This window comes from Callorhinchus milii, unplaced genomic scaffold, assembly GCF_018977255.1.
Source record: "Callorhinchus milii isolate IMCB2004 unplaced genomic scaffold, IMCB_Cmil_1.0 Scaffold25, whole genome shotgun sequence".
Classification (NCBI taxonomy): Eukaryota; Metazoa; Chordata; class Chondrichthyes; order Chimaeriformes; family Callorhinchidae; genus Callorhinchus; species Callorhinchus milii.
In genome coordinates this window covers 6,022,281-6,050,087 of record NW_024704766.1, presented here as the reverse complement: position 1 = coordinate 6,050,087, position 27,807 = coordinate 6,022,281, and the positions used below count along the sequence as shown (strand labels likewise).

The window sequence follows — 27,807 nt, the reverse complement described above, 5'->3', positions numbered from 1 at the left end:
CCACAAACAGCCGTGGACTGAGTGACCAAATTATTATTAAGAGATTATTACACCCACCCACACACCCACACACACACAGACACAACACACACCGTTAAGCTTCCTCTCACCATCCAGCTCATTACTTCTTCCCAGTCCCACACGTTGCTGCACATTTTCTTTCTGTAACAGAGAAAAAAAGACGTACAAAAATAGCAGTCGAATCTTCTTTCCTGAGGCGATCCATTGCTGAGGAGGGTTAATTGACACACCGCACGCCTCCTCCTAACAGGCAGAAGGAAGTTTTGAATCATTTTACTGTTAAAATCAATAGCTGTTAATTTTCAATGACGGGGGTTGAAATCGGATGCGGATTTCATTAATATTACATGAAAAGCAATTGCAATTATTCCGTTTCTGAGGGACTAATCCTAATAATTCATGATAAAAAAAACAAAGCTGGGTGAATGAAACCTTCCGACTCTCTGCGTTAGTACACGTGGACTTCGGGGGATGATGATAATAATACTAACCCTCGCGTTTGATTTAGAGCCTTCGAGACGTCTCAAAGCGCTTCACAGATTATACTGTAAAGTGAATTGACTGTATTTTGTAGGTGAATGTCATGGGCAATGGGACACACAGTTTATCAACCATACCTTTATTGAGCGTTCAACCATTGATATATATTTATCGATATACATGTATATATATATATAAAAACACATTCCTCTTTACCTCAGTCTCCACACATGGGGACAATATCCTTACTTTCTTGATAGCCATGTGGTCAGTGAACACTTTGGTCCACATTTATAACAAAATGACTTTTACTACTACTAATAATAATCTGATGACCCATTCCATGTTCGAGTTCAGTTTTTGGTCAAGAGAAGATGGCAGGGCCTTTTTTTTTTACTACCCCCCCTCCTCTCTCTCCCCACCCACCCCCCCCCCCATCACTGATGGAGGAGTAGGTTTGGAAGATGAATCCTCGTTGCGATCCAAGCTTCTGTCAAGACTCGTGGATACACATTGGTCACCTCAGCGTGGGACAGAAGGGACAGGCGCTGTTCTTGTTGGACTGCGCCCAATATTTGATGCACTGGCAAAATAAAAACAAGCACCGAGAACCAAGGTTAGAATAAAACAGACATGTTTGCCTCCTTTCTGTCTCTTGGCATCTCACACTCAGCGAACTCGCCAACTCGAGATCCCAACCAATTCCTGGCAGGAGCAGCAACACAACACAACACACGACTGTCCCCAATTCGCTCTTCAAGTGTTTGCAGCGCAATATAATAATAATAATAATAATAATAATAATGGGATTTACAAGTACATGTAGACAGGACAATTATCTGCAACAGACCAGATATTATCACAAAGAATCAAATAGATTGTACGTACATGTGACATTATTAATGATGTGGCTCTCCCAAGTGATTATAATGTGAAAAACAAGAAACGAGAGAGAATCAAGAAATATGATGATCCACAAATTGAATGCGGACACATGCGGTGATGTAAAATAAACATAGTTCCCATAATTACCAGTGTAACTGGGACTGCTAACAAGACTATTCAGAAACGGCTTGACAAGGTAACTGGTGAACAAGATAACAACCTCCTACAAAAAGTAGTTATTTTGGGGAAGCTCAAACGTATTCAGAAAAGCAACACCCATCGATTCATGTATAAATCAGGCTGACCCATCGCTGACAACCACGAAGAAATTACCTCTACATAATGATTTAAACTGTAATAACATAATAATGATAATAATATTGCAGCCGTTTGTTACGGCGCCTTTCAAGTCGGGAGGACGTCTCAAAGAGGTTCGTAGGATTTAACGTAAAGCGCAGTGACTTATTTGTGCAGGCGAAGGCACCGGCCAAGTGTGCACAGCGGTGTCCGTCCCCCCAAACAATGACGGAGTGAGTGCGAGCGGACGGTTTTCTTTGGTTGGGGTGGCGTGGGGGTGGGGGGGCTAAGGCCAGATACGGAGGTGGGGGGCGGGTGGGGGAGGAGGGCTGGGGCAGGGGCAAGGGTTGTCAAACACTTCTTCGGGGGACGGTGGGCGTGGGAGCGCGGAGCGACGGCCCGAAGACCCCCTTACCTCCTTGTGGACGATGTGCGAACAGCTCATGGGATGTACCTCGTTCCCCCGCACGACCTTCTGGCACATCAGGCAAAGGCGGGGGCTCCCAGGGGACTGATATGAAAAAAAAACCAACGAGGCGTTAAAGAGATTTTCCCAATCGCAGCGCCTCCATCTTGAAAACGTTTGAAAACAAACACTAACCCACTCCGCCCCCGACCCTTTCGGGGCACAATCCCAATTGGCTTTCAACAGGGAACTAGATAGACAGCTAATAAAAGGAATAAACCGTTCTTTCGGATGAGATGTTTAAACCAAACTCCCCGTCTGCTTATTCAGGTGGATGTTAAAGATCCCCTTAGCACTATTCGAAAAGAGAAGGGAGTTTCTCTCTCTCTCTCTCTCTCTCTCTCTCTCTCGCTCTCTCGATGTCCTGGCTAACAATCCCCCAAATAAAAATGGATCACCTCACCCCCACACCATCCACGGCTGTTTGTGGGACGATGCTACGTGAAAACTGGCTGCCCGCGTTCCGCCCACAAAACACACAGTCACTCCGCTTTGCAGTCTACCCTGTGAAGCGCTTTGAGATGTCTCAATGACTTAATCAGGCGCTGTATCAAATGCGAGGATTATTATTAACAGAAAGATATATTGGGCCAAGCGCAGGTCTTTCCAAAAGGGCTTCCAAAGCTCCCTCACGCCCTCAGGCTGAAACCTTCCAGAAAGCGCGTGCGAGCCGGTAACTTATCACACACAGAAACCGACCGGTTGGTCTCCAGACAAGAGAAAGATTGGATGACAATGAGACCCAATTCTACTTGGTTCGGACAGAAGTGATTGCGATATACAGCAACACACACACAAACAAACACATTAAAAAATCAGCGGTCGGGCCTTCAGCCTCTCTGCCCCCATCCCACAGTCCATTCTCTTCGCCCCCTCCTTTATCTCCTTCAAGGCCCATCTCAAGACCCTCCTCTTTGACTACGCCTTCGGTCACCCTCCTACCCCCACCCTCCCCTGCCCTCCACCCCCTCCTGATACCAACCCCCAGCTCGGGTCTGAATCCCTCACTGTCCAGCGGCTTGAGATGTCTTCTCGACGTGAAAGGCGTTGTGTAATGTCATTTTGTTGTTGTTTACCCATTGAGACCTAACAATTGACTAACAACCAGGTTCCTACTTACTGCTCGGTAAACAGAGGCGTGTGTGTGGAGTTAGGAAACTTGCCTAAGGTTTTGCTCTGCCCGGGAATCGAACCCAGGTCCTCTCGCTTGCGAGGCGAGCGCTCTAACTGCTGCACCCACGACTGGCATTGCATTTTCATGGGTTTGTGACGGTGTAGAGCGAACGGGGTGGTGGGGGGGGGGGTGTCTGGGAGAAGAGACGGACCTGTTCAGCTTCATTCAGTCTCTGAGCCACTAGATTCATTAGCTCGTCCACAGAGAGGTCAGCGATTGATCCCCGCGACATCTTGATCTGCTTGATCTGCTGCGTCAACTGAGCTCTGGAAGGAGCGGGGAAGCCAGAGGTGGACATGGTCACAACACAATAGAGGCTGAAGCCAATATTATCACAGCAACAATTTGCATTTACTGAAGCCAAGATTATTATAGCAGCAGCTTAGGCCCTACCATTTACTCCCCCTTCCCCATCCCCTGCCCCCCCAAGTAAGCCCCAACCTTTGAGGGGGGGTGGGGGGAGGAGGTCGCTCAATCCACAACTGTTTGTGGGACGCTGCTGTGTGGCTGCCGTGTCTCGTCCACAAAATACACAGTCACTCCATTGTACAGTATATCCTGTGAAGCCCTTTGAGACCTCCCGAAGACGTGATGAGGGCCCAAATCAAATGCAAGGATTATTATTATTATTATTATTATTATTATTAACGGAACCTACCGGCTACAATGAGGCAACTTCGCTTGCAGTTTCTCCAGAAGTTTGTCCAGTTTGGCCACGGTCCTGGGGGCAGGGGGACATCCCATCCCCTCGGCCTCCGAGTATCCGCCCAACCCCGGGGGAGCTCCCGGGAGATTCCTGCGATAGAAGGCCCCGGGGAGGGAGGGCGGAGTCGATCCTGAGCTGCTGGGGAAGAACGGAGTTGGGAAGTGTGGCGTAACCGGAGCTACGCTGAGGGTTTGAAAGGCATTCAGAGGGATGGAGCCCGGCCACCTTCCTTTCAGCATGGCGTCAGCCTGTAAATAACAATAATAATCTGTGCATTTGATACAGCGCCTTATCACGTCTTTGAGACGTCTCAAAGCATTTCACAGGATATACTGTAAAGTGAATTGACTCTATATTTTGGGGGCGAAACGTGGCAGCGAATTACGCACAGCAGCGTCTCACAAACAGTCGTGGATTGAGACGCTGCATTTTTTAAAAAATTGTTATTATTTTTTATTACCTCCGGAAAGCGATCCGACAATTAACTTAACAAGTGGGTTACTACTGACCGCTGGGTAAACAGAGGTGTGTGTGTGGATGTGTGTGGGTGTGGGTATGTGTGGAGTAAAAAAACTTGCCTAAGGTTTCGCTCTGCCCTGACCCACCCGGGATTCGGACCCAGGTCCTCTCGCTTGTGAGGCAAGTGCTCTAACCGCTGAGCTATGGGACTCTTGTCTTGCTCTGAGTGGAGGTGTAAGTGTGCGAGTCCGTTTGACTGCCTTACCGTAACCTCTGCGGGGGCTGGGAGCAGGTTGGGGGGTGGAATGATGGAAAGACTGCTGAGCTTGGCCCCATTTTTCACCATCTCGATCTGAGCGCTATACTGCTTCTGAAAGACGATAAAACGCGATCATACAACAATCGACGCTATGTTGTTTACCGGAGGTGCCGTCCTTCAGATGGGACCGTCAAACCCAGGTCCCGGGTCTACCTGTCAGTTGGACGTTAAAGATCCCTGTGGCGCTATTTGAAAAGAGAAGGGAGTTTCTCTCTCTCTCTCCCGGTCACCACAACAAGCTTCACGTGATTTACTGTCAAGCGGAGCGAGTGTGTACCTCGTAGCCGTACTCGGCAGTCGATTTGTGCGCAGCGACGTCCCACAAACAGCCACCAGAGAGGAAAAGTTATTTTATTTTGGGGATTGTTGGCCAGAGAGACACAGAGAGAGAGAGACAGAGAGAGAGAGAAACTCTTTTCACTTTTCCAGCAGTGCCACAGGATCTTTAACGTCATCTCGATCCGCGAACATCATCCAACAACATCAACAATTTACGCCACACTCTGACACCCCCGGTACCTGCCTTCAAACTCTCCTTCTGTATACGAATATCACTCAGCCTCACTTGCCACTCCTGCAGATGGCCTGAGTTGATGGGCAGAGACCTGCAGGAAAAAGGGAAAATGGTAGAAAGCTCCTTCAGAGGGGTCAAGCCCCCAGCTGCTACAACCCCCCCACACAAAACCCCTCCGCCCTCCATCATCTCCCCCTCCCCACATCTCCAGAACAACAACGATAAAATTAATACTTACGTCAGAAGGACGTCCCTTGTTGCTGGACAGATCAGGGATTGCACCTGAGCTGGGGTGGTGGGGTTGGGGGTGGGGGTGGGAGTCATTCCAAACCCCTATGTCATCTCTCTCCCCACTTTTAAAAGACCCCCCACCCCTACACCCACCCCATTGAGAGGCATCTCTCTTACCGACCACCCACACACAAACCCACACCACACACCCAGCCCCCCACACACACCACCACCCACCCCCACACACACCACCCACCCCCACACACACACCACACCCACACACACACCCCCACACACAAACCGACCCCACACACCCAGCCCCCCACACACACCACCACCCACCACCCACCCCCACACACACAAACCAACATCACACACCCATCCCCACACACACGCCACACACTCACCTCCACACACACACACCAAACACACACACCACATGGACAAACACAAACGTACACACACCACACACACACTAACTCTACTCGGACGCGAATGGAAGGACACTGACCCCGAGTTCCGAATCTGCATCTCCGCCTCCATCTCCGCCTGGTCCAACATCATCACCGCCAGTTGCCTTTTGCTCTCCAGGGAAATCACCTGAAAGGGAATAATCCTCGTATTCGACGCAGCGACTCATTGCGTCTTCAAGACATCTCAAAGCCCTTCGCAGAAGTGGATTTACCAGCGAGAGAGAGAGAGAGAGAGAGCGAGAGAGAGACTGCTACCCACTGAGCCAATAGCCAGCAATGAAGCAAATGGGGGAGATCACGAGAAATGTTTTGACGCACAACTTATTGGGGATAGGGGAAGCCCTGCTGGGAGCAGAGGAGAGAGAACATAGTGACGGGAGAGTGGCAGAGGAACACAGGAGGCTACTGAGAGATGAGAAAATGGGAGGGAGGGAGAGAGGAAGGGGACAAGCCTACACCAGCTTCTTGGCACACACCTCGGCTTTTAACGCTCTCTCTGTCTCCGCTAGTATCTTCTTGTTCACCTCGTTGTGATGCTGCCTGGCTCTCGCCAAGTCCCCATTGACCTTCTCCCTGTGGCAGGGACAGGAGAAAGGGAGAAGGTCGCGATTAATGAACCAACGTGTCACGAGTTGGGTCTGTCCATCTCACTGTTGATGTTAACCTCGCCCTCCCCTCACACCTGTTGAGTCCTGTAGCTCAGTGGTTAGAGCACTCGCCTCGCAAGCGAGAGGACCTGGGTTCGATTCCCAGCCGGGCAGAGCGGAAGGTTGGGCAAGTTTCCTTACTCCACACACGCGCCTCTGTTTACCTTACGGTAAGTAGGAACCCGGTTGTTAGGCGATCGGTCAGGGAGCTTTTCCAGGGAGCAATAATTCCTTCAAAAAAACAATATTAAATTGGTCACTTCAATCCATAGTGTGCGCAATTGGCTACCGCGTTTGGCCCACAAAATACACCGTCAATTTACTTCACCGTATATTCTGTGAAGCCCTTTGGGACGTCTTTGAAACTTGCTCGTCCAACTTCAACCCCAAAATCCAAAAACAACTCAATTGCGTATCTCATTGCGATGTGTAGGATGTCGGTGGCACAAATTAGCTGCTATGTTTTGCTCATATAACAGCGCTCACTTCGTATCTAAGTGACGTCTGATTTAATAACACCTCGAGCACCTACTTTTTCTCCGCCTGCTCGCTGATTAAGATTGCCACCTGGATCCCCTTCTCCTCCTGCTCCTTCATTAACCTGGAACAACAACAACAACAGCAGCAAATTATAATGATCCTGGCATTTGGTACAGCGCTTTGTCACGTCATTGAGACGTCTCAAAGCGCTTCGCAGAATAGGCTGTAAAGTGAATTGACTGTATATTTTGTGGGCGAAATTGCGGCAGCCAATTGCGCACAGCAGCGTCCCACAGACAGCCGTGGATTAAGTGACTGTGTGATTATTGTTTTTTTTCTCTTGAGGAATTATTATCAGGTGTGTGGAGTAAGGAGACTTGCCCGAGGCAAGAGCTCTAACCACTGAGCGACAGGACTCCCATTACAGAGCATAGCACCTTTCACGTCGGGAGGATGTCCCAAGGCACTGGACGGTTAACCGCTCGGGTGACGGTTTCGCCGCACAAACAGTAAATATCACACCGAAACAGTTATGAAATCTCGCATTTTTACCCCTACCCCATGGCAATGCCATCTGTGGTTAAGTCAGACGCCGCCACCTGGTGGACAGACGTGGGTAATATAATAGTAATAATAATAATAATAATCCTTGCATTTGATACAGCGCTCCACGTCATTCAGACGTCACAAAGCGCTTCACAGAGAATACTGTAAAGTGAATTGACTGTATATTTGTGGGCGAAACCCGGCGGCAGCCAATTGCGCACAGCAGCGTCCCCGCAAACAGCCGAGTGACCAAATTATTATTTTGTTGAAGGGATTATTACCCCAGAAAAGAGATCCGCCAATTGACTCACAACCGGGTTCTTACTTACTGCCGCGTAAACAGAGACGTGTGTGTGTGTGTGTGGAGTAAGGAAACTCGCCCAAGGTTTCGCCCCGTCCGGGAATCGAACCCGGGTCTCTCGCTTGCGAGGCGAGTGCTCTTAACCGATGAGCTACGGGACCCCACAAAGTCCTGCATAACAAGATTACAATGGGTGCCGTGCGAGAAATACAAGTGGGAATCTCAGGACGTGAACTGAACCACGCGGCCAACACGCACATGCAGGGATCGCACACGCGCGCACACGGAACACAGGCCACACGTTGGGAGCGCGCGCGCGCGCACGCGCGGACCGCGCAGGCCCCCCACAGCACGCACACCCGCCCGAAGGCTTCTCGGTTAATCTCGCTCTTACTGCTTCCCGGTTTCGTAAAGTTTCTCGATTTCACTCTTCATCTCCTGTTCCTTCTGAAGATACTCCTTCTTCTCCCTCTCAGACTTCTTCTTCAGTTCTTCCAACTTGGTCTTCACCTCCTGAATCTGCTTTCCATTCTCCTAAGACGATTAGTGACAACAACGGTGATAATAATAATAATAATAATAATATTCATAATCATATTCCTGGCGTTTGTTTTAGTGCCTTACCGCGTCGTCGATCCGTCCTCTTGTTACCGCGGCAACGGCAGCCGACACCTCCAAGTGCCGGGAGAATTATGAACCATAAATTATGAATTTTGCTTCGCCCACAAAATATATGCAGTCGATTCACTTGGCAGTACATTCCGTGACGCGCTTTGAGACGTCTCGAAGACGTGACGGCGGACGCAAGGATTATTATTGTCATTATTATTATTATTATTATTATTACCATAATCACCTCACTTAATCGCTCTTGGGTCAAAAAAAAATCGAGCAAAGGCGAGCGTATAAAGAGCCGGGTTGTAATGATAATAATGAATAATTAATAATCCTCACGTTTGATGCGGCACCTCGTCGTGCTGTAACTGTAATCCGAATGCTTCGCACGTTTTTTTATTTCTGTGGTGCGTAGTGACCGTGCGTTTCAATACAGTAACAATAATAATCTTTACATTTGATATAGTGGCTCATCGCCTCATTGGGACGCCTCGAAGCGCTTCGCAGGATGCACTGTAAAGTGGAGGGACTGTGTATTTCGTGAGTGTAAGTAAAAATACTTGGCATTTCTCCAGTTGGTTAAAAGTGGGGGACACAATCCTCATCAATCTTCCAAGTCAGCTGTGCAAAGCGCTTTGAGACATCCTCCCGTTAAATTATTCGTTAAATAAATAGCAATTGTTGTCCTGGTTTTTTTTCCCCCTCTTGGCTCTTATGTGAAGTGACTGAACTCGCTGACTATGTCCCGTTTACACCATGCTTCTCCTAAAAATGACACTTGCCCGATTCCCCGCGCTCTAAACCTCTACACCGCTGGACGCCACGGAGGACGATGGAGACGCAGGAAGGCTGGTACCTGGCAGATGTTCTTCTCCTCCTCCGCCTGCTGCTGAAGACATCGGATTTTAATCTGTAATTGGTTTTCCAGCTGCCTGTGCCGATCCAGGACTTCCTGGTATCTCTCCTTCAGAACCTCCCTCTCGCAGGTCACCGCTTTCTAAAGTCGCAACGACAATGGAGTGTGCGGTGGTGTGGGGTGGGGGGTGGGCGGTGGGGTGGGGTGGGGGTGGGGTGGGGGTGGGTGGGGGGGTGGGGGGTGGGTGGGGAGAGAAACATGTGAGACGCAGCTAACAGTTGCTTTTTTTGCACCGGGTGTCTGGTACCCTGTTTACCTAATTCCGGAGAGTATTAGGCGCAGGTTGGCGAGAGCCAAGGCTTGAGAAGGGTGGGGTGGGGGGGGGGGAGCCCAGAGTGTGCGTTGGGGTAACTGCTGGAGTCTAACCAACTAAACCCACACAACTTGGCCATTGATACACAGTTTACACTTGCGTTCAGTGCCGCTCACACTGGGAGGACGCCACGAAGAGCTTGACGATGCTGGCTGGACACTTGAGCCTGGGGCTGGGGAGGGGGCTGGTGGGTGGGGGTGGGGGGAAAGGTGCCCCAAAAGCACGGTCGAAGATGTACATTTGGAGCGAGGCGGGCGGGCATGAAAGAGCAACATAAAAGAAAACGTCTTAAAGCCTCTTCTGCTTTTGGTTGACTGACGACTTAATCGGCCACAGAGTATAGTCAATTCCCTTCACGGTAAACCCTGTGAAGCGCTTTTGAGACGTCTCGACAATGTGATCGGGGGCCGTGTGAGGAGGTGCAAGGACGGGTTTTCCCAGCGATCTTAACGCATCCCTGCAAATGCCAGGAGCCGGGAAGCTACGGAACGTGGGGCTCGGCAACCGGGTTAGGTCAGCACTTCTACACGACTCCGGACTCACCATAAAATTCCCGATATCCTGGTCCGTGTTGACTTCTGCCTCTGCCGTCTCGCACTCCGTCTGTAATTTCGGAAGCTCGCTGTTAGATGGCGGCGGGAATTGTTGTTTTTTTGACCCGTTCCTCGGCTCTGAACAGATCCCACCGGGAAGCCTAACCCCGTCCTTATACACAGTCACTACACTTTACAGCGTATCCCGGGAAGCGCTTTGAGACGTCTCGACGGCGGGCTCAGGCGCCGGGTCAAACCCCGGGATTATTATGATTATAAATATTCTTCCAATTTTCAGCCCCAACGCTCCGGGACGCATTCCTGGTTTGTGCTTTACCTGCGCTGCGGAATCCGCGGTCAGCCGTCCGGCGGCGGGAATGGGCACCGCGTCCGGGTCCTCCCGGGTCCGTTCCCCGTCCAGGAACGCCGCCGCCTCCGGCCCCGAACCTTTCCCGGCCGCACCGTCCTCTGGCCCGCGGCCCCACGTCTCCGCTCCCAGGGGGGGGTCCCCGAGGCCCGGTCCCACCGAGCCGTCCTCCGGGATGTCGGTCGACCATTTGAGCCCCGAGGAGCTCAGGAGGTGGGGGGGCAACCCGTCCGCCCGGTCACTGTAACCCGGGGGCTCGGGGTCTCCCGCCCGGTGCTGCTGCTGCTGCTCCACCGGCTCCTGACCGTGGCTCGGGGTCTCAGAGTCGGATGGGCAGAGGTCGCTGGTGGAGTCCCTGGGCTCCTCAGCTCTCGGGCCGGAGTCGGGAGGAGGCGTCCGGGCGGGATCGCTGGGAGGGAGACCACGGGGTGGGGGGATCGTCAGGCAGGAACGTCCGCCGGTACCTTGGGACGCGGCAAACTTCCCCATCGCCTGACCGGCCCTCCCTGCCACTCGAGGGGGGCGGCCGAAAGCGCGGAGGGGGGGGGTGGTTGAGGGGAGGGGCGAAAAGTGGAGTCCTGTAGCTCAATGGTTAGAGCACTCGCTTTGCAAGCGAGAGACCTGAGTTTGAAACCTTAGGCAAGTTTCCTTACTCCACACAGAGCCTAATAATAATCCCTCCAAATAAAACCAAAAACAATAATAAATTGGTCATTTTCAATCTACGACTGTTTGTGGGACATTGCTGTGCGCAATTGGCTGCTGCGTTCACCCACAAATATACAGTCAATTCACTTTACAGTGTGTTCTGTGAAGCGCTTTGGGACGTCCTCCCGACGTGAAAAGCGCTATATCAAATGCGAGGATTATTATTATTATTATTATTAAAAGGAGGGTGTCCAGACGGGCCTCGAAATGGGGGGTGGGGGCACGAGGCGGAGGGGTTGTGGGGTAGAGTTCTAGAGGGTGGGGGGGGGCTGAAGGCAGGGCGGGGGCGGGGGTGGTGGAGAGTGGAGGGGAAGGCGGGTGGGGGAGTTGGGGGGATAGGGTGTGTTGGGTGGGGGGGGGGTTCGGTACGGAGCGGACGGAGCGAGCAGGTGGGCGAGTGTCAGGGCGTTGCGGGTACCTCAGGGCGCGGTCGGCAAACTCTGTTCCACACGGTGTCGCGGTGGGCGCTGTGATCTCCCCCCACACTCCGGCCTCCGCTCCGGTGTCTTCTTGCGTCGGATCCATGGGCAGTTCCGGGAGATCGACTCCCCCCCTCCCACCACCTCCACAACACCCGGCTTCACAGCTGAGGTTACAACCGACGACGACAACAACGACAACCGACAACCGACAACCGACAACCGACAGGAACAAACAACAACTAATTACATTCGTGTCGCGCAGTCACCGTCAGACGGTCGTCCCAAAGCCGTTCGTTCCGTATTAGATCCGTTTGTTAATTAGTTCATTGGGGATCAAATTCAAATGACATTCGTCCTGAATTAATGCCCGACAATCCCCCACACTCCCCCCCACCCCTCCCCCACACTCCCCCCCCCCCTCCCCCCACACTCCCCCCCCCGCCTCCCCCCACACTCCCCCCCCCCCTCCCCCACCGCCCTCCCCTTCCTCCCCCCGCCCTCCCCCCCGCCCTCCCCCCCCCCCGCCCCCTCACCCCGTCCCTCCCCCCCCGCCTCCCCCCGCCCTCCCCCCGCCCTCCCCCCGCCCTCCCCCCCGCCCTCCCCCCGCCCTCCCCCCGCCCTCCCCCCCCCGCCCCTCCCCCCCTCCCCGCCCTCCCCCCCGCCCCCTCCCCCCGCCCCGCCCTCCCCCCCCGCCCTCCCCCCCGCCCTCCCCCCGCCCTCCCCCGCCCCCCGCCCCTCCCCCCGCCCTCCCCCCCCCTCCCCCCGCCCTCCCCCCCCCCGCCCCAGCGTAAAAAATCACCGCTCGCTCTCTCGCTCACTTCACGGCTATATTTGGGGGACGTCGTCGCTGGGCGCAGGTCGGCTGCTCGCGCTCTCCCTTACAAAACACACAGTCACTACACTTCGCTGTAAATCTTGTGCAGCGGACCCTGTCTCTCTCTCTCCCCCCAAAACTACCCGTGAAGGCTCTCCCCCCCCCCGCCCTCCCCCCTCCCCACTTTTACTCACTTTCACTCTCACTTCTTCACATCTACGGTCTCTCTTTTCTTTCGCTTTTCCTCCTTCTCTCTCTCCCTCTCTCTGAGACGCACACACGCACTCTCTCACTCTCTCTCTCTCCCTCAGACTTTCGCTCTCTCTCCCCTCTTCCTTCGCTCACTCTACAACAACACTCTTCCTCCCCTCCCACACACTCATTCGTTCCCTCTCTCCCTCGCTCTACCGCACACTTTCTCTCTCTCTCTCTCTCTCTCTCGCTCTCACACGTTCTTTCTCTCTCACACACTTTGTTTATCTGACACTCTTTCTCTCACTGTTTTCTCACTCTCTCTCTCTCTCTCTCCCTTCAGTCGGACTGGCGTAGTGACTGGGCTGTAACAAAGGGTCTCATTGGTTGATGGCTGGAGTTCACCTCCAAACATCGGCCAATCGCAGCTCCTGACACAGTCTGACATCAACACCGACACATTGTAACACACAGCGACACATTGTAACACACAGTGACACATTGTAACACACAGCGGCACATTGTAACACACAGCGACACATTGTAAAACATTCCGACACATTGTAACACACAGCGACACATTGTAACACACAGCGACACATTGTAACACACAGCGACACATTGTAACACACAGCGACACATTGTAACACACAGCGACACATTGTAACACACAGCAACACATTGTAACACACAGCGACACATTGTAACACACAGCGACACATTGTAACACACCGACACATTGTAACACACATTGTAACACACACTGATACATTGTGACACACTGCGACACATTGTAACACTGTGACACTGATACTGACACATTGCTACACGCACTGTCGTACACTCACACACGGATTGTCAGTTACACTCACACTGATAGTGCGTCCATATTGTAATCCAATACCTGACACATTATTCCACTCACTGAGACACAGAGTGACTGACACCCTCTCACTGTGACACTCACCCACTCACTCCCTCCTCCAATACTCTCACTCTCACACGGTGACGCTCTCCCTCCCTCCCTCCCTCCCTCTCTCTCTCCCTCCCTCCCTCCCTCCGCGTGACAGCCCCTAAATGAGCAGAGAGAAGTGCGAGGCTGAGACTTAACTGTTTGCTGCTCCGTCAGACGTTAGGATCGAGTCCCACCTGAGGGCTAATAACCCGATACAGCGCCTTTCACAACATGAAGACGTCTCAAAGCGCTTCACATGATTTTTTATGGTAACTAATAATAACAATAATCCTTGAAGCTGATACACCACCTCATCACAAAATATACCGTCAATTCGCTTTCAGTGTGTTCTGTGAAGTGCTTTGAGACGCCTCAATAAAGCTTTACATCCTAACGATTACTATTATCGCGTCGTTGAGACGTCTTAAAGCTTTAACATCAATGGGAGAACTTAACTGAAACCCTTTACAAAATAACTCTGTCGCCTGCAATGAACCGGGATATAAATTATTTGTTTTATTAATAATTAATGTTAACAGAGACTTTTACAGAGTAAAATGTACAGAGGAACAAAGGTCATCGGTATAAATATTGATTTGTGATCAGCATATCTACAACAACAATAATAATAATCCTTGCATTCTGATACAACAGCAACAACTTGCATTTACACAGTGCCCTTCACGTGGGGCAGTTTAACGATGGCAGAGCCTGACACTGAGCCAGTGGGAGGGGAAGAGGTGACCATAAGTGCGGTCGAAGAGGAGAGTCTTCAGCTGTGATCTAAAAGAGGGGAAGGAGAGTGCGGACAAAGGCGGAGGGATCGGGGGAGACAGTTCCAAAGCTTCGGGGAGCAGCGGCTGAAAGTGCTGCCGCCGATGGTGGAGCGAAGGGGACGAGGGACAGGCAGGAGTCTGGAGCCAGCCGAGCGGAGGCAGCGGGAACTAAAGTGGGGAGAAAGAAGGTCAAAGCAGGTCGGCGAGGGAGTGAGATACCAGGGCATGAAGACGAGGGTCAGACGGTCTTGAAATCAATTGGTTCTACTATAGGGACACCTGGTAGGCAGCGGGGTGGGGGTGGGGGGAGGTTTACAGTACACAGAATATACTGCAAAGTGAATTGACTGTATATTTTGTGGGCGAAACAAAGCAGCCAATTGCGCACAGCAGCGTCCCACAAACAGCTGTGGATTGAGTGACCAATTTTTTTTCATTGGCGGCATTATTCCCTCCAGAAAGCGATCTGCCGTGGACTAACAACTGGGTTCCTACTTCCTGCTGCGTAAACAGAGGCGAGTGGAATAAGGAAACTTGCCTAAGCTTTGCCCCCGCCGGGAATCGAACCCGGGTCCTCTTGCTTGCGAGGCGAGGGCTCTAGCCACTACGCTAGTGGGACACCACATAATAATAATTTGAGGGTAGGATCCCTGATGGCATTTTCTACAGGAGTCTTTGCGAGTCTGAACATGGAGCGAATGTCTCTTTCAATTTGGAACATTATCCAACTCGCTCGCTCGCTCCCTCAGCTCAGAGTCTACCTCAAGATGTACCTCATTGACCACACTTTTGGTCATCTCCCCTATTAAGAAATTAAGTTCCCACCCCTTTCCTTTCAACCCCCCTCCTCCCACCACCCACCTGCACCCACCCAACGTGAAAGGCGCTGTATGAATGTAAATAGTACTCAAATCGCTCGCCACGTGGGTGAACCCCATCAACTACGCTTAAGAATAATGCAAACTAGATTCCCACATGTGAATCCGCACCTTCGGTTTCACCTCATTCTACCCACTCCCCCCATCTCCACCACCACCCCCTTCATGTGGGCTAGCGTCCCGGAGTGCTTGACAGTGGCAGAGTCTGACACCGAGCCGGGGGGGGGGGGGAGAGGGAAGGGGCAGGTGACCGTAAGTACGATCAAACAGGGAAGGTCTTTAGGCGGGATTTGAAGATGGGGAGGGAGGGGAGCAAGGCGGAGGGATCGAGGGAGAGAGTTCCAGAGTTTTGGGGCGTAGTGGGTGAAAGCGCCGCTTCTGATGGTGGAGCGGAGGGCACGAGGGTCAAATAGGAGGTGGGACCAACCGAGTGGAGGCAACAGGTGGTAGAGTGGGGGGGGGATAAGCAGGTCGGAGAGGCAGGGAGGTGCGGGGCAGGAAGGGATTTGAAAACGACTGAGAGGATCTTGAAGTCGATCCGTTCGGTGATGGGGAGCCAGTGGAGCCCGGCGAGGACTGGGGTGATGGTGTGATGAAACGGAAGGATTATTATAGCAAACGCTTGATAGCATCACCCTGGCTTACCTTGTCACTACCGCTTAAGTCATCGTGTTGTCAATATATCTCGGCCGAAAATATTTAATGTGATTATTCAGTGTAACTGGGAGCAATAATCCCTTCAAATTGTTTTTAAAAATGTGGTCACTCAATCCACGGCTCTCTGTGGGACGCTGCTGTGCGCAATTGGCTGCCGCGTTTCGCCCACAAACTACACAATTAATTCACTTTACAGTGTATTCGGTGAAGCGCTTTGGGATGTCTCGGAGACGTGATGAGGCGCTGTATGAAAGGCAAGGATTATTATTAAGATTATTATTATTCATTCTTGAGTAAACAATACATTGCAGATTACCGTGTCTTTGCCAACGTGCAAACTCCTGTGGAACATGCTTACAGTCCATTTCAGAAAATCATATTGCCATTTAGATCCTTTGGTTTGCATTGATACTGCAGTTATTTAAGAGTGAAAAAGAGAGAGAGAAAGAGAGAGAATTTGCACCATTTCTTAACGGGGTAATAGCCCCTCAAAAAAAAAGAAAAAGAATTTGGTCACTCATACCACGACTGTTCGTGGGACGCCGCTGAGCTCAATTGGCTGCCGCGTCTCGCCCACAAAACACACAGTCACTACACCTGACAGTATACTCCGTGAGGCGCTTTGAGACGTCTCGAAGACGTGATGACGCGATGTATCAAATGCGAGGATTATTATTATTATTATCAATATCACTATATTCCTTAATAAGTAATCCCATTCGAAATTCTCCATCGCGGGAAACTTCTTGTTCGGGAAGCGCACGGAGTTGGGAGGTTAGCCCGGGTTCCCGGGATGGAATTCCCATTTGTCCGACTCGAAGGAGAGGAATCTGTTTATTTTGCTCCAAATAAAAAAAAAAATTCAAAGTCAGCCGTGTGATCTCCTGTGCGGAGGCCACACAGACGATGAGGGCACAGATCGATTCTCTCAGTTTCTGACCAAAAGTCACACAGTATTTTACAGCACATTACATTGTCCTAAATTTAATAAGTATATATATATATGTGTATTATATATAAAATGATACAAAGAAATGTTACATAAATTCAGGGCTTGTGGTCAGAGCCGAGGTATATAAACGAACACTGAGACAATCAGAACAAACTCTGGACTTGAGTTGGTTTCTTCCCATCGCAACCGCTCACCCAATCCTTAGACAAATCCAGTGCTTACAGGAGTCCTATTGTGCAGTGGTTAGAGCGCTCGTCTCGCAAGCGAGAGGACCCGGGTTCGATTCCCGGTCAGGGCGAAACTTTAGGCAAGTTTCCTTACTCCACCCACACGCCTCTGTTTACACAGCAGTAAGTAGGAACCCGGGTGTTAGTCGATCGGTGGATCTCATTCCAGAGGTAATAAACCCTCCAAAAAAAACATTTGGTCACTCAATCCACCACAAAATACACTTTAAATATACTCTATGAAGCGCTTTGAGACATCTCAACAATGTGATAAGGCGCTGTATCAAATGCAAGGATTATTATTATTAATTATCAAGAGGGTGGAAAGTATTGTGAAGGGTGGGGAAGGGGGCAGAGTTCAAAGGAGTCAGAAAGACAGACGAGAGTTTTGCTTTGATGCAACTTTGGGAAAAGGCAACAACTTTGCCGAACTTTTCCTCCGTGAGAACACATGGAATAGTTGGAGATAATGGCCTGTTTCCGCGCAAAGTCACTCTGAAGGAATGCCTCATTGGGATTACATGCAGCCTTTTATATTAATAATGGTAATTAATATTTTATTCATCATAATTAATAATCCTTCATTCGATACAGCACCTTATCACGTCGTCGAGACGTCTCAAAGCGCTTCACAGAATATACGGTAAAATAGATCGACTGTGTATTTTGTGGGTGAAAATCAACAATTCATATTTCAACCATAATATTGATCATAATTAATATTTCAGTCAAGCTCTGCGCGTTCGGAAAGATTTGTACAAATACTCCAGGGATAGAGTGGGACAGTTAGCCTCAAAGTGCCAGTCTATTTTACGATGGCCTATTTTATTGGTTGGAGACAGCTATATACAGAGATTTTAGGCTGTAATTCACATTTTTGAAAGTGGATCAGAGGAGAGATTTCCCTGAAGGTCGTAATCTCTCTCGAACTTGTCGCTATCTGCATAACTTTATAAAACTAACCTGGAACGCGTGAGCTCAAAATGGTGGTGGTGGGGGAACGAAAAAAATCAATCACGTCAAAAATATTGCTGTGTTCAACCAATTAAAAGCAGACACAAACAAAAACTGTACAGACAAATTATCTCCCACACCAGAGCGCAAAGTCATGAACATTGCGGGGGTTGAAACATTGGAGTGGGGACAAAAAAAGGCTCCGGAATTGAAGCTGCGCCAAATTCTGGAGTTCCCGAATCCCTACACAAATACAGCAAATCTAGAACCTGCTTCTAAAGTGTAGAACTTTCCTCCGACCCCCACCCCCCCCACACATTGACACACACCGACGTGCTATTAGCACATCAAGTTCTTTATGAAATGGCGCATTGTTCAACAACGTAAGCTTCTTCTCTTCCGCCTTTCCTCACCCCCTTTTTCTTGGCTGTTGAAGTAAAACAGTGCTTTTTAAACAAAGATAACTAATAGAAAATAGCACCTGAGCAGCGAAGCACATTATCTTTTTCAGGATCGCTCTCCTCCCCCCAAAATTGGTCACTCAATCCACCGCTGTTTGTGGGGGAACACCGACCCCTGTGCGCAATTGCCGTGTTTCGCTCACAAAATACGCGGTCAATCCACTTTACAGTGTATCCTGTGAAGCTCTTTGACACATCTCGACCTAATGATATGGCGCTAATATCAAATGTAAGGATTATTATTATTGTCTTCACTCTGAATGAACATCAGAGTTTGAATGGCAGGATACAAACTTCTTGAGATCACTGGGGTGTGGGAGAGACAAGAGGCTCATCTGCGCAAATAATACATTAAACCTCACATAAGTTGAATCAGTTCGGACACGGCATTGATTATGAATTATGCAAAGTAGGAGTTATGAAGCAAAACTAATAAATTCAATGGGACTTGGGGCAGATGTACCACTTAGCCGATTATACGATTTATACGGATCAGACTTATGTGAGTTTTAATCTTCAATCATCGCTGAATAAAATCTCCGTCACCCACACAACAAAAGTGCGACATACAAAAGTTCTGCACAAATCGCTTAACTTAACAGTGGTTATTCTGAATCTTTTTTTTAAACACTTCCGAGAGACTTTTTTTCGTTTCTTTAAATATACTTTTTAAACTTCGAACCAAAAAAAAAAACCTTATATACATATATATTCTTTTTTTTCCCCATTTCTGGCCATTAATGTAACATGTAAAGCTAAGGATAATATCGCCTTTGCCTTTTTTTGGGTGCGTCTGTGCGTGTGTGTGTGTGTGTGTGCTTGTGTGTGGACGGCGTGTGTGCGCGTATGTGCGTGTATTTTGTGTCCGCTAGCGTGTTAAAATCACAGTTTATACAGGGATGTGCCGTGCTGTCATGCGTTTCGAGTGAACGGATTAAAGTGTATGTAAGCTTTACAAAAATGTGCTTTTTTTTAAAAATCTTTTTTTTAAATCCACAATCCTGTCTGTTCTGGAATTAAATTATATCTCTTTCTTTCCCTCTCCCTCGCTCTCACGCTCCCTCTCTCTTGCTCTTTTGGTTTTATTCTGAAGAGAGATCAGGTGGGGGGAACGGGGGGGGGGGTGTGTGGGGTGAGGAGAGGGTGGGGGTGGGAAACGGATTTCCACGCGAGAACCCGATCAACGGTTCGTTAGAAGGTTCCGACCCCAATGGCGGTTCGGTTGCCGGCCCGAGCTGCAGGAAGGAGCGAGCTTAACCCTTCAAGCGCGAGAGACCTGGTTCTCCTGATAATAAAGTGTCTTGCAGGCGGACTGAAAGATTCATTTCGAAAGATAAAGGGCCGAAAGGAAATCGACTCGGGAGTGGCAGAAGTCAACACACACGCAATCAAAAAAAAAACAGATGGAGACGGACAGACGGACGTCCAATGCAAACCACCACGGAGTTCACAGTTTCTTTTAAATCAGAGTTCAGGCTTCGAGGCCCTATTAGACACAGTACTTAAGCCCAGCCTTGGCGAAGATTAGAATCAATCCCTCCTGTAGATGTGGAGACACTGCCATAGCCTCCATCGGCTGCACGGCCAACGCCAATATCTTATTCGCTCCCTTTTTATCTTTCAGCCTTGACTTTATAGCGAAGCACCAAGTACGCCAAGAGGCGCAAAACGACAAAGAAAACGCCCAGGATGATGAAATCCAAGTAGAGCTTTGCGTTCACCACGTCCAGCTGTTCCAGGACGTTCTTCGGGTCCTGGAAGAGACAATTGTCTTTGCAGTCCAGGTTTTTTCTGTCCAGGCCGTATATGGATAAGATAACACCCTCGAAGCCGTAACTGTTTTGATGAAGCAAAGGAAAGAAACAAAACGAACAATGTTAAGGTACCTAAGGATTCGATAAGGTCAGCATAAATACGCCCGTAACTAAGGGAGACACGAATATAAGATAGTGGGATCTTGTAGTCCAAATCCCCTGACTGTCAAGCGTCCTGGGACATCTTTCCGACGCGAAGGGCGCTAAACAAGTGTAATTTGTTGTTGATGTCGTGCGATTTAAGAGAGAGTTTAGGAGAAGCTGCTTAAGAATATGCTGAGTGAAAGAAGACCGAGGTCCATCCAGTTTTGCCTTCCACCATCCTGGCAGTCGCTTGACATGTCGCGCCCCAAACCATATACTGTATCCCAAAATATTATTTCCTAACAGAAATCTATCTAATTTGCTCTTAAAACAAACGCCACTTTCCGCTTCCACCGTCCGTCTATATACATTCCTGTTGCAATTTTCCGCAAAATTTGTAAAATCTCAGCGCAACTTCTGGCAATTATTTCCAAAAATTTCCTATTGGCCTTGGTCAATTCGCCAATGTTCATGTCACAGATTGTCTCACCGATTGAGATTCCACCACAAACACTCCGCCAACGACCCCTTCCCCACCAACCCCCACCCCCACAGCACCCCAGCACCCCAAAGACAGCTCCACCCCCCTGATCCCTTCCCAACACGGAGAGAGACAGCACCCACCGGACATACGAGAGGTAGGAGCTCCACTGCAGGTAGGTGGGAATTGTGTTAAAACTGACAAAGAACCCGGAAAACAGGAGCACCGGGATAGCAGTGACCGGCCCCACAAATGTAGCAACCTGCGGGAGGGGGAGAGACCATTAGGACCAAATGACAATAAAAAATAATAATAATTTGGTCACTCAATCCACGACTGTTTGTGGGGACGCTGCTGTGCGCAATTGGCTGCCGTGTTTCGCCCACAAATATACAAACAATTCGCTTTATAGTATATCCCGTGAAGCGCTTTGAGATGTCTCGAAGACATGATATGGTGCTGTATCAAATGACAGGATTATTATTATTATTATTAAGGCAACAGCTTGCGTTTGATATAGTGTCTCCAAACATGGCTTCCTCATGTCTCTCAGCCCCTCCGCTCCGCCATCGGCAGCCGAGCGTTCAACCCGAAACTCAAACTCTCTGCCTCAATCCCTCCTACAGATTGCACTTGAAGACCTTCCTCTCCTACAGTGACCGCTCCACTCCTGCCGGCTCGGGTCAGGCTTTGCAACTGTCAAGCGCTCCCGAGACGCTGCCCTACGTGATGGCCGCTGTGTAAAATGCAAGTTCTTGCTGTTATTACCTGTAAAGACGTGGAAGCTGCTCCTATCAGGAGCCCCAGAGATTGAGCCACCAAAGCCGTGGCTGTGGCAAGTGTGGCAAACAAGAGGAAGCGGACAGCCTCGGGGGGTTGTGCTGTCATCCAGTACACGATACTGCAGTACACTATGGGGCAGATCACCTGCAAGGTCACAACGACATAACAAAATAAGAATTTGCTGGACAAAAGCAGACCAAGGTCCATCCAGTTCGCCTTCCACCATCCTGGCCGTCGCTTGACATGTCGTGTCCCCAAACTCTATCCTGTATCCCTCAGATATTATTTCCTAACAGATGGAAATGGGAGGGAGAGAGGGGGTTTGGGAGGATGGGGATACAGCAAGCAATCAGATTCGGAAGAGCCCCAGTTATTTATGTCTCTCGCTCGCTCTCTCTCCCAATTTTCTGTTCTCCTTGTTCCGTGGGGAGTGGGGATGGGGTTGTGGGTGGGGAGGGGGAGAAGGGAGAACAATGCCATACTAACACTCTCACTGTCCCACACAAACAGCTCCAAGATAAACCATTGATTTATCCAAGTGATCGTCGACCAGGACAACGGGAGAAACTTCTCTCTCTTCCCCACCCTCCCGCTCCTCCCCACCGCCACAATAGGGATCTATAACATCCACACGAACAAACCATAGACCCGTTTAACGTCTCATCTGAAGGACGGCACCTCCGACAATGCAACGTTCAATATCTTAGGCAAGTTTCCTTACCCCACAATGTAGGGCTTGAACACACAACCTTCTGACTTGGAGGCGAGAGCATTGAATGACTGAGACACAGGCTGGGGTCAGAGCAGAGGCAAGCTTGCTCGTTACACAGTGTTTTACCTGGAAGGGCACATCTGCCATGGTCTTTGCTAGGTAATAAGCCTTGAGGCTGTACCAGTAGTTCAGGTGTTCCCTCAGGAAAACTGCCATCTCCAGAGGAACTAAGACGAGAGACAAAGAGAGAGGGGGAAACAGAGAGAGATTTGTAAGTCTTAAGACGTTAAAAAAAACAATAAAACTAATTTGGTCACTCAATCCTGTGTGTGTATGTGGGTGGGTGTAATATTCCCTTTAAAAAATAACAATAATAATTTGGTCACTAAATCCACGACTGTTTGTGGGACACTGTTACGTGCAATTAGCTGCCGTGTTTCGCCCACAAAATACACAGTCACTCCACTTTACAGTATATTCTGTGAAGCTCTTTGAGACGTCTCAACAACATGAGGAGGAGCTATGCAAGGATTATTATTATTATTATTATTATTAAAGCCCTGCAAATCCACTGTTCCAGTCTGTGCTGGTATTTCACACCATTTGAAACATCTAATCTAATATAATCTCTGCATAATAATCCTCCCCCAATCCCTTCCCCAAACTTTAATAATCCTCTTTTTCAATCAAGCAATCATCACATTCCTTTTGAAGGATAAGAAGTCACCATACACAGTCACTACACTTTACAGCATATCCTGTGGAGCTCTATGGGATGTCTCAATGACATGGTAAGGTGCTATATCAAATGCAAGGTTCATTATTATTATTATCAATGATACTTTATTGTTACCGAGCAATAAACAATATTGTTTATTGTCTGAGCAGAGAGCCCAGCAGAGTGAGGAGGGAACTGAGTGAGATGGAACAGAGTGAAAATTCTGTTAAGGAATTTGGTGAGAGTGGGAATTCATGAGCAAGAGAGAACTAGAGAACCAAGCGAGAACTCTTTCTTTTAGCAAAAGAGTGGGAATTATTTCTTGAGCAAGAGAGATTTTTTCAAGAGAAACAGGAAAGAAGCCAAATTGTCAGTTAGTCACTGGGCAGGTGTTAGGGATTAGCTAATTAGGCCACACTACGGCACTACCTCACGCCGCTGAATCTGTGGTCCACGCCTTTATCACCTCAAGGCTGGACTATGGCAACTCTCTTCTCGTCGGCCTTCCCGGCCCTCCCTCCACACTGCAGGTCATTCAGAACTCTGCAGCTCGTGTACTGTCCTGCACCAGACACCGCTCCCACATCACTCCCACCCTCACCCTCACCCTCGCCCTTACCCTCGTCCTCGCTCGCCTCCACTGGCTCCCCATTCCCCAGAGGATCGATTTCAAGATCCTCATCTTCACCTACAAGGCCATTCACGGCCTCGCTCCCTCCTACTTCTCTGACCTACTATCCCCCTACCTACCTGCCCGTACCCTCCGTTCCTCTGGCTCCGGTCTGCTCCACATCCCCCGCCCCAACCACCCTACCATCGGTGGCCTTCAGCCTCTCAGCCCCGAGGCTCTGGAACTCTATCCCCCGGTGCCTTCGCCGCTTCCTCCCTTTCCTCCTTCAAGGCCGGTCTCAAGACCTTTCACTTTGTCCATGTCTTCAGCTCCCCTCTCGACTCTCTACCCCCTCCTTGCTCCCTCCCTTCATCCTGACCATTTCCCCATTGCTCGGGTCCTGACCCAACTGTCCAGCGCTTTGGGACGTCCTCCCAACGTGAAAGGCGCTCTATAAATGGAATCTTGGTGTTGTTGTTGGCTAAGACGTGGCTAAGACATTGGTGTAGGGAATTAGGCTTTTGTTTCTTCAAACAATGGAAGAGGGGGCATCTATACAGACCAGATAGACGCCACCTAAACAAAAGTGGGGTGGAGGCATTGGCAGGCAGGATGGATAGTTTAGTTAGGTTTACATTAGGCACAGGGGTGGTTGCGGTCCGTATAAGAGAGCACTCAAACCAAATAGGGAAAACCCTAAGACGTACCAGTGTAATGGGTCTAACTCCAAAGGTTGGTGAAAAAGAAACTAAAAGCCTCGATCTGGAACAGTGGGGTGAGATAAGGAAGGCCACTAGTAAGGGACCAACCATAGTGGTTGGAGATTTTAACCTATCTGAAATTGATTGGGACAATAATGCGTCTACTGGTAAATTGGGGAAAGGGTTTCTAGAGTTAAAGGAAGATTGTTTTATGACTCAATTTGTAAAAGAGCCAACAAGAGGAGATAACATCTTGGATTTGATAATGAGCAACAGGGACGACCAAATCTTCAACATAAAGGTTGGAGGAGCATTAAGCAACGGCGATCACAATGCAGTCACATTTGACATCACAAGAACTGGTGAGTTTCTAAAAAACCAAACAAAACCTCCAAATTTCAAGAGGACTGACTTTATGGGCTTGAAGTCTTAGCGGAGTGGGCCTGGCAGGCTTAAATATGGCAAAGGGAGTGGAGAGCCTATGGAGTTCCTTCAAGGAGGTGATGATGAAGGCAATGGAACAATGTGTGTACCCATGCGACGCAAAGGTACCAAGTTTAAAGGCACTCCTGCCTGGTTGGACGGGGCTACAAAAAGCAAATCATAAAGAGGACCAAAAAAAGCATTTGATGAAGGAAAATGGCATGGAAATAATGCGGACTCAATACCAGATGGCACCGCGAAAAAAAAAGGCACCAGAATGGCAAAGAAAAGATTTGAATTGAACACGGCAAGAGATGTGAAGGTTAATAAAAAAAACGCTTTTTAGTTACGTTAAGAGTAGACGACAAACAAACAATAGAATAGGACCACCGAGGGTGGGTTCAGGAGACAACATGAGAAATAACACTGCACAGGCTGCAATAGTGCCAAATAAGTTCTTTGCATCAGTCTTTACCAAGGAGATGGGTAACCTATCTGATCTGGAAAGAGAACTGAAGGATGTCGCAGAGAAAAGTTGCAACGCTATTCATATCACTACCAACACGGTCGCCAAACAGCTGTGTAAACTTAAGGTAAATAATTCTCAGGGGCCGGATAAATTGTTTCCAAGGAACCTTAAGGAACTAAGGGAGGAAGTCGCAGAAACGCCGGCACACAGCTTTCAAAAATCACTGAATAATGCAGAGGTGTCGGGGGACTGGAGAAAGACAGATGTTACTCCTGCTTTTAAGAAAGGTAACAAAATAACCCAGGAAACTACAGACCAGTAACTTTGATGTTCATTGTGGATAAAATTTATGGAGACTCTTATGAAGGTTAAAACCATAGAGCGTCTGGACAGAAATAAAATCATAAATGATAGTCAATATGGGTTCATGTGGGGAAGGTCTTGCCAATCTAATTTACTGGTTTCCTTTGACGGTGTGACAAGGAAGCTTGATAAGGGTGAGGCTGTGGATGTTGTATATCTGGATTTTAGTAAGGCCTTTGATACTGTTCCTCTTGAGAGACTGGTACTGAAAGTAAAGAAATCGGGAATCAGTGGCGGCACATTACTCAATTGGTTGACCGGAAGAACCCCTGAGGGCGGTGGTACTAGGAATGTCATCAGACTGGGAAGAAATTACCAGTGGAGTTCCACAAGGGTTTGTTTTGGGACCTCTTTTGTTTAATATTTTTATAAATCTGGGACTAGGAGTCGCAAGCACAATGACTAAGTTTGCAGATGACACCAAGCTAATGGAGGCGGTAGATTGCGAAGCTGAACAAGATAAGTTACAGGAGGTTTTGAACATACTTGGGAATTGGGCAAATCGGTGGCAGATGAAATTCAATGTGGAGAAATGTAAAGTACTTCACATGGGAACAAAAAATCCTGGAAGGGACTATTGAATGGAAGGAAAATAATATGTATGGAAAATGAAAAGGACCCGAAGCTCTACCGAAAATGCTCTGCGTCAGTGAGTAAAGCAAATCAGATGTTGTGATGTATAAAAAGATCAATAGCAGCCGAAATAGTGGGGTAATCCCACCGCTGTATAAATCATTGGTGAGACCGGTACTGTGTACACTTCTGCAATACAAAAAGGATATTGGAGAAATCAAGATACAGAGGAGGACAACCAAAATGATTGAGGGAATGGATTATGAAGAGCGACTATGTAAATTGGGCTCACACTGGGAAAGGGAAGATTGAGAGGCGACATGATCGCTGTCTTTAAGATTCTAAAGGGCCACAACAATATAGATCATTGCAGACTGTTCCAACTTATCCAGAAGAGTAAAACCAGAGGACACACGGCCTGCGATTGAAGGGGTAAATTCAGAACAAATCTACGCAAACACTATCTCAGTGAGCGATAGTGAACCTGTGGAACAGGCTCCCGAGGGAGACGGCTGAAGCAGGAAATGTTGATTCTTTCAAACACAGATTAGTTCGTTTTCTTTCAGGAAATAACACTATGGGATATATTCCATTGGGAGTTTGGGACATATGCACATGCGACTGCCAGGAAGGTGGAAGATAAACTAGATGAGCCTTAGTCTTTTATCACCTAGCATTTCTTATGTTCTTATGCTGCCAGAATTAATAATAATTAATATCATCATTATTATAAAGATTTCAATTTTTTTTAAAAAATGCAAGAAAAAAAGAAAACTTTGTTAGCTTTTGGGTTAAGTTAAGATGGCTGTCTCCCTTACAGGTCAGGACGGTTGGCATGAGGGCAGCGAACATGAGGAAGAGCATGGAGAAGAAGAGGAAACCAGTGTTGTTGAAGACTTTCTCTGCCTCGTTGCCGATGTTCAGGTACAGGAGGCCGATCAGGACCCCGATACAGATGTGGGACATAAAGCGCAGATGAGTCAGAACCTGGGGGAGGGTAGAGATGAGAATCAGAGCAATGGTGACAACAACAAATGACATTACAAATTATTCCCCCAACTCCGCTGGTGCTGGTGTTTCTTAACAGAAACATCCAGTTGTTTTCCAGGGGTAATAATTCCTCCCCCAAAAATAACAATACTTTGGTCACTCAATTCTCGACTGCTTGTGGGACACTGCTGTGCGCAATTAGTTGCTGCATTTCGCCCACAAAACACACAGTCACTATACTTTACAGTATCTTCTGTAAAGCGCTTTGAGACGTCTCGAAGACATGATAAGGCATTATACCAAAGGCAAGGATTATTATTTTGACCAAATGCCTGGGTTTCTGGAAG

At 48.9% G+C, this 27,807-nt stretch overlaps 2 protein-coding genes across 2 annotated transcripts in view; both read right to left on the bottom strand.

Annotated features, from left to right (window-relative positions):
* Nucleotides 1–624: 624 nt before the first annotated feature.
* On the bottom strand, nucleotides 625–12,037 carry rnf214 (ring finger protein 214). The gene is made up of 14 exons (XM_007908786.2): nucleotides 11,870–12,037; nucleotides 10,714–11,152; nucleotides 10,387–10,446; nucleotides 9,471–9,611; nucleotides 8,394–8,533; nucleotides 7,205–7,273; nucleotides 6,502–6,598; nucleotides 6,064–6,152; nucleotides 5,331–5,412; nucleotides 4,754–4,858; nucleotides 3,982–4,277; nucleotides 3,475–3,589; nucleotides 2,099–2,194; nucleotides 625–1,084 (listed from the first exon to the last, which is right to left on the bottom strand). The coding sequence occupies exons 1-14, from the start codon at nucleotides 11,974–11,976 to the stop codon at nucleotides 1,019–1,021; spliced, it is 1,902 nt and encodes a 633-aa protein (XP_007906977.2). The 5' UTR covers nucleotides 11,977–12,037; the 3' UTR covers nucleotides 625–1,018.
* A 7,833-nt stretch (nucleotides 12,038–19,870) lies between these two features.
* The window catches only part of abcg4a (ATP-binding cassette, sub-family G (WHITE), member 4a), a 36,474-nt gene continuing 28,537 nt past the window's right edge, over nucleotides 19,871–27,807 (bottom strand). Inside the window, exons 11-15 of the mRNA XM_042343976.1 lie at nucleotides 27,289–27,457; nucleotides 22,740–22,840; nucleotides 21,887–22,045; nucleotides 21,262–21,380; nucleotides 19,871–20,575 (exon numbers count right to left, since the gene is read on the bottom strand). Of these exons, the coding sequence (XP_042199910.1) occupies nucleotides 20,353–20,575; nucleotides 21,262–21,380; nucleotides 21,887–22,045; nucleotides 22,740–22,840; nucleotides 27,289–27,457 (771 nt within the window). The 3' untranslated portion in view covers nucleotides 19,871–20,352. The remainder of the gene's footprint in view (nucleotides 20,576–21,261; nucleotides 21,381–21,886; nucleotides 22,046–22,739; nucleotides 22,841–27,288; nucleotides 27,458–27,807) is intronic.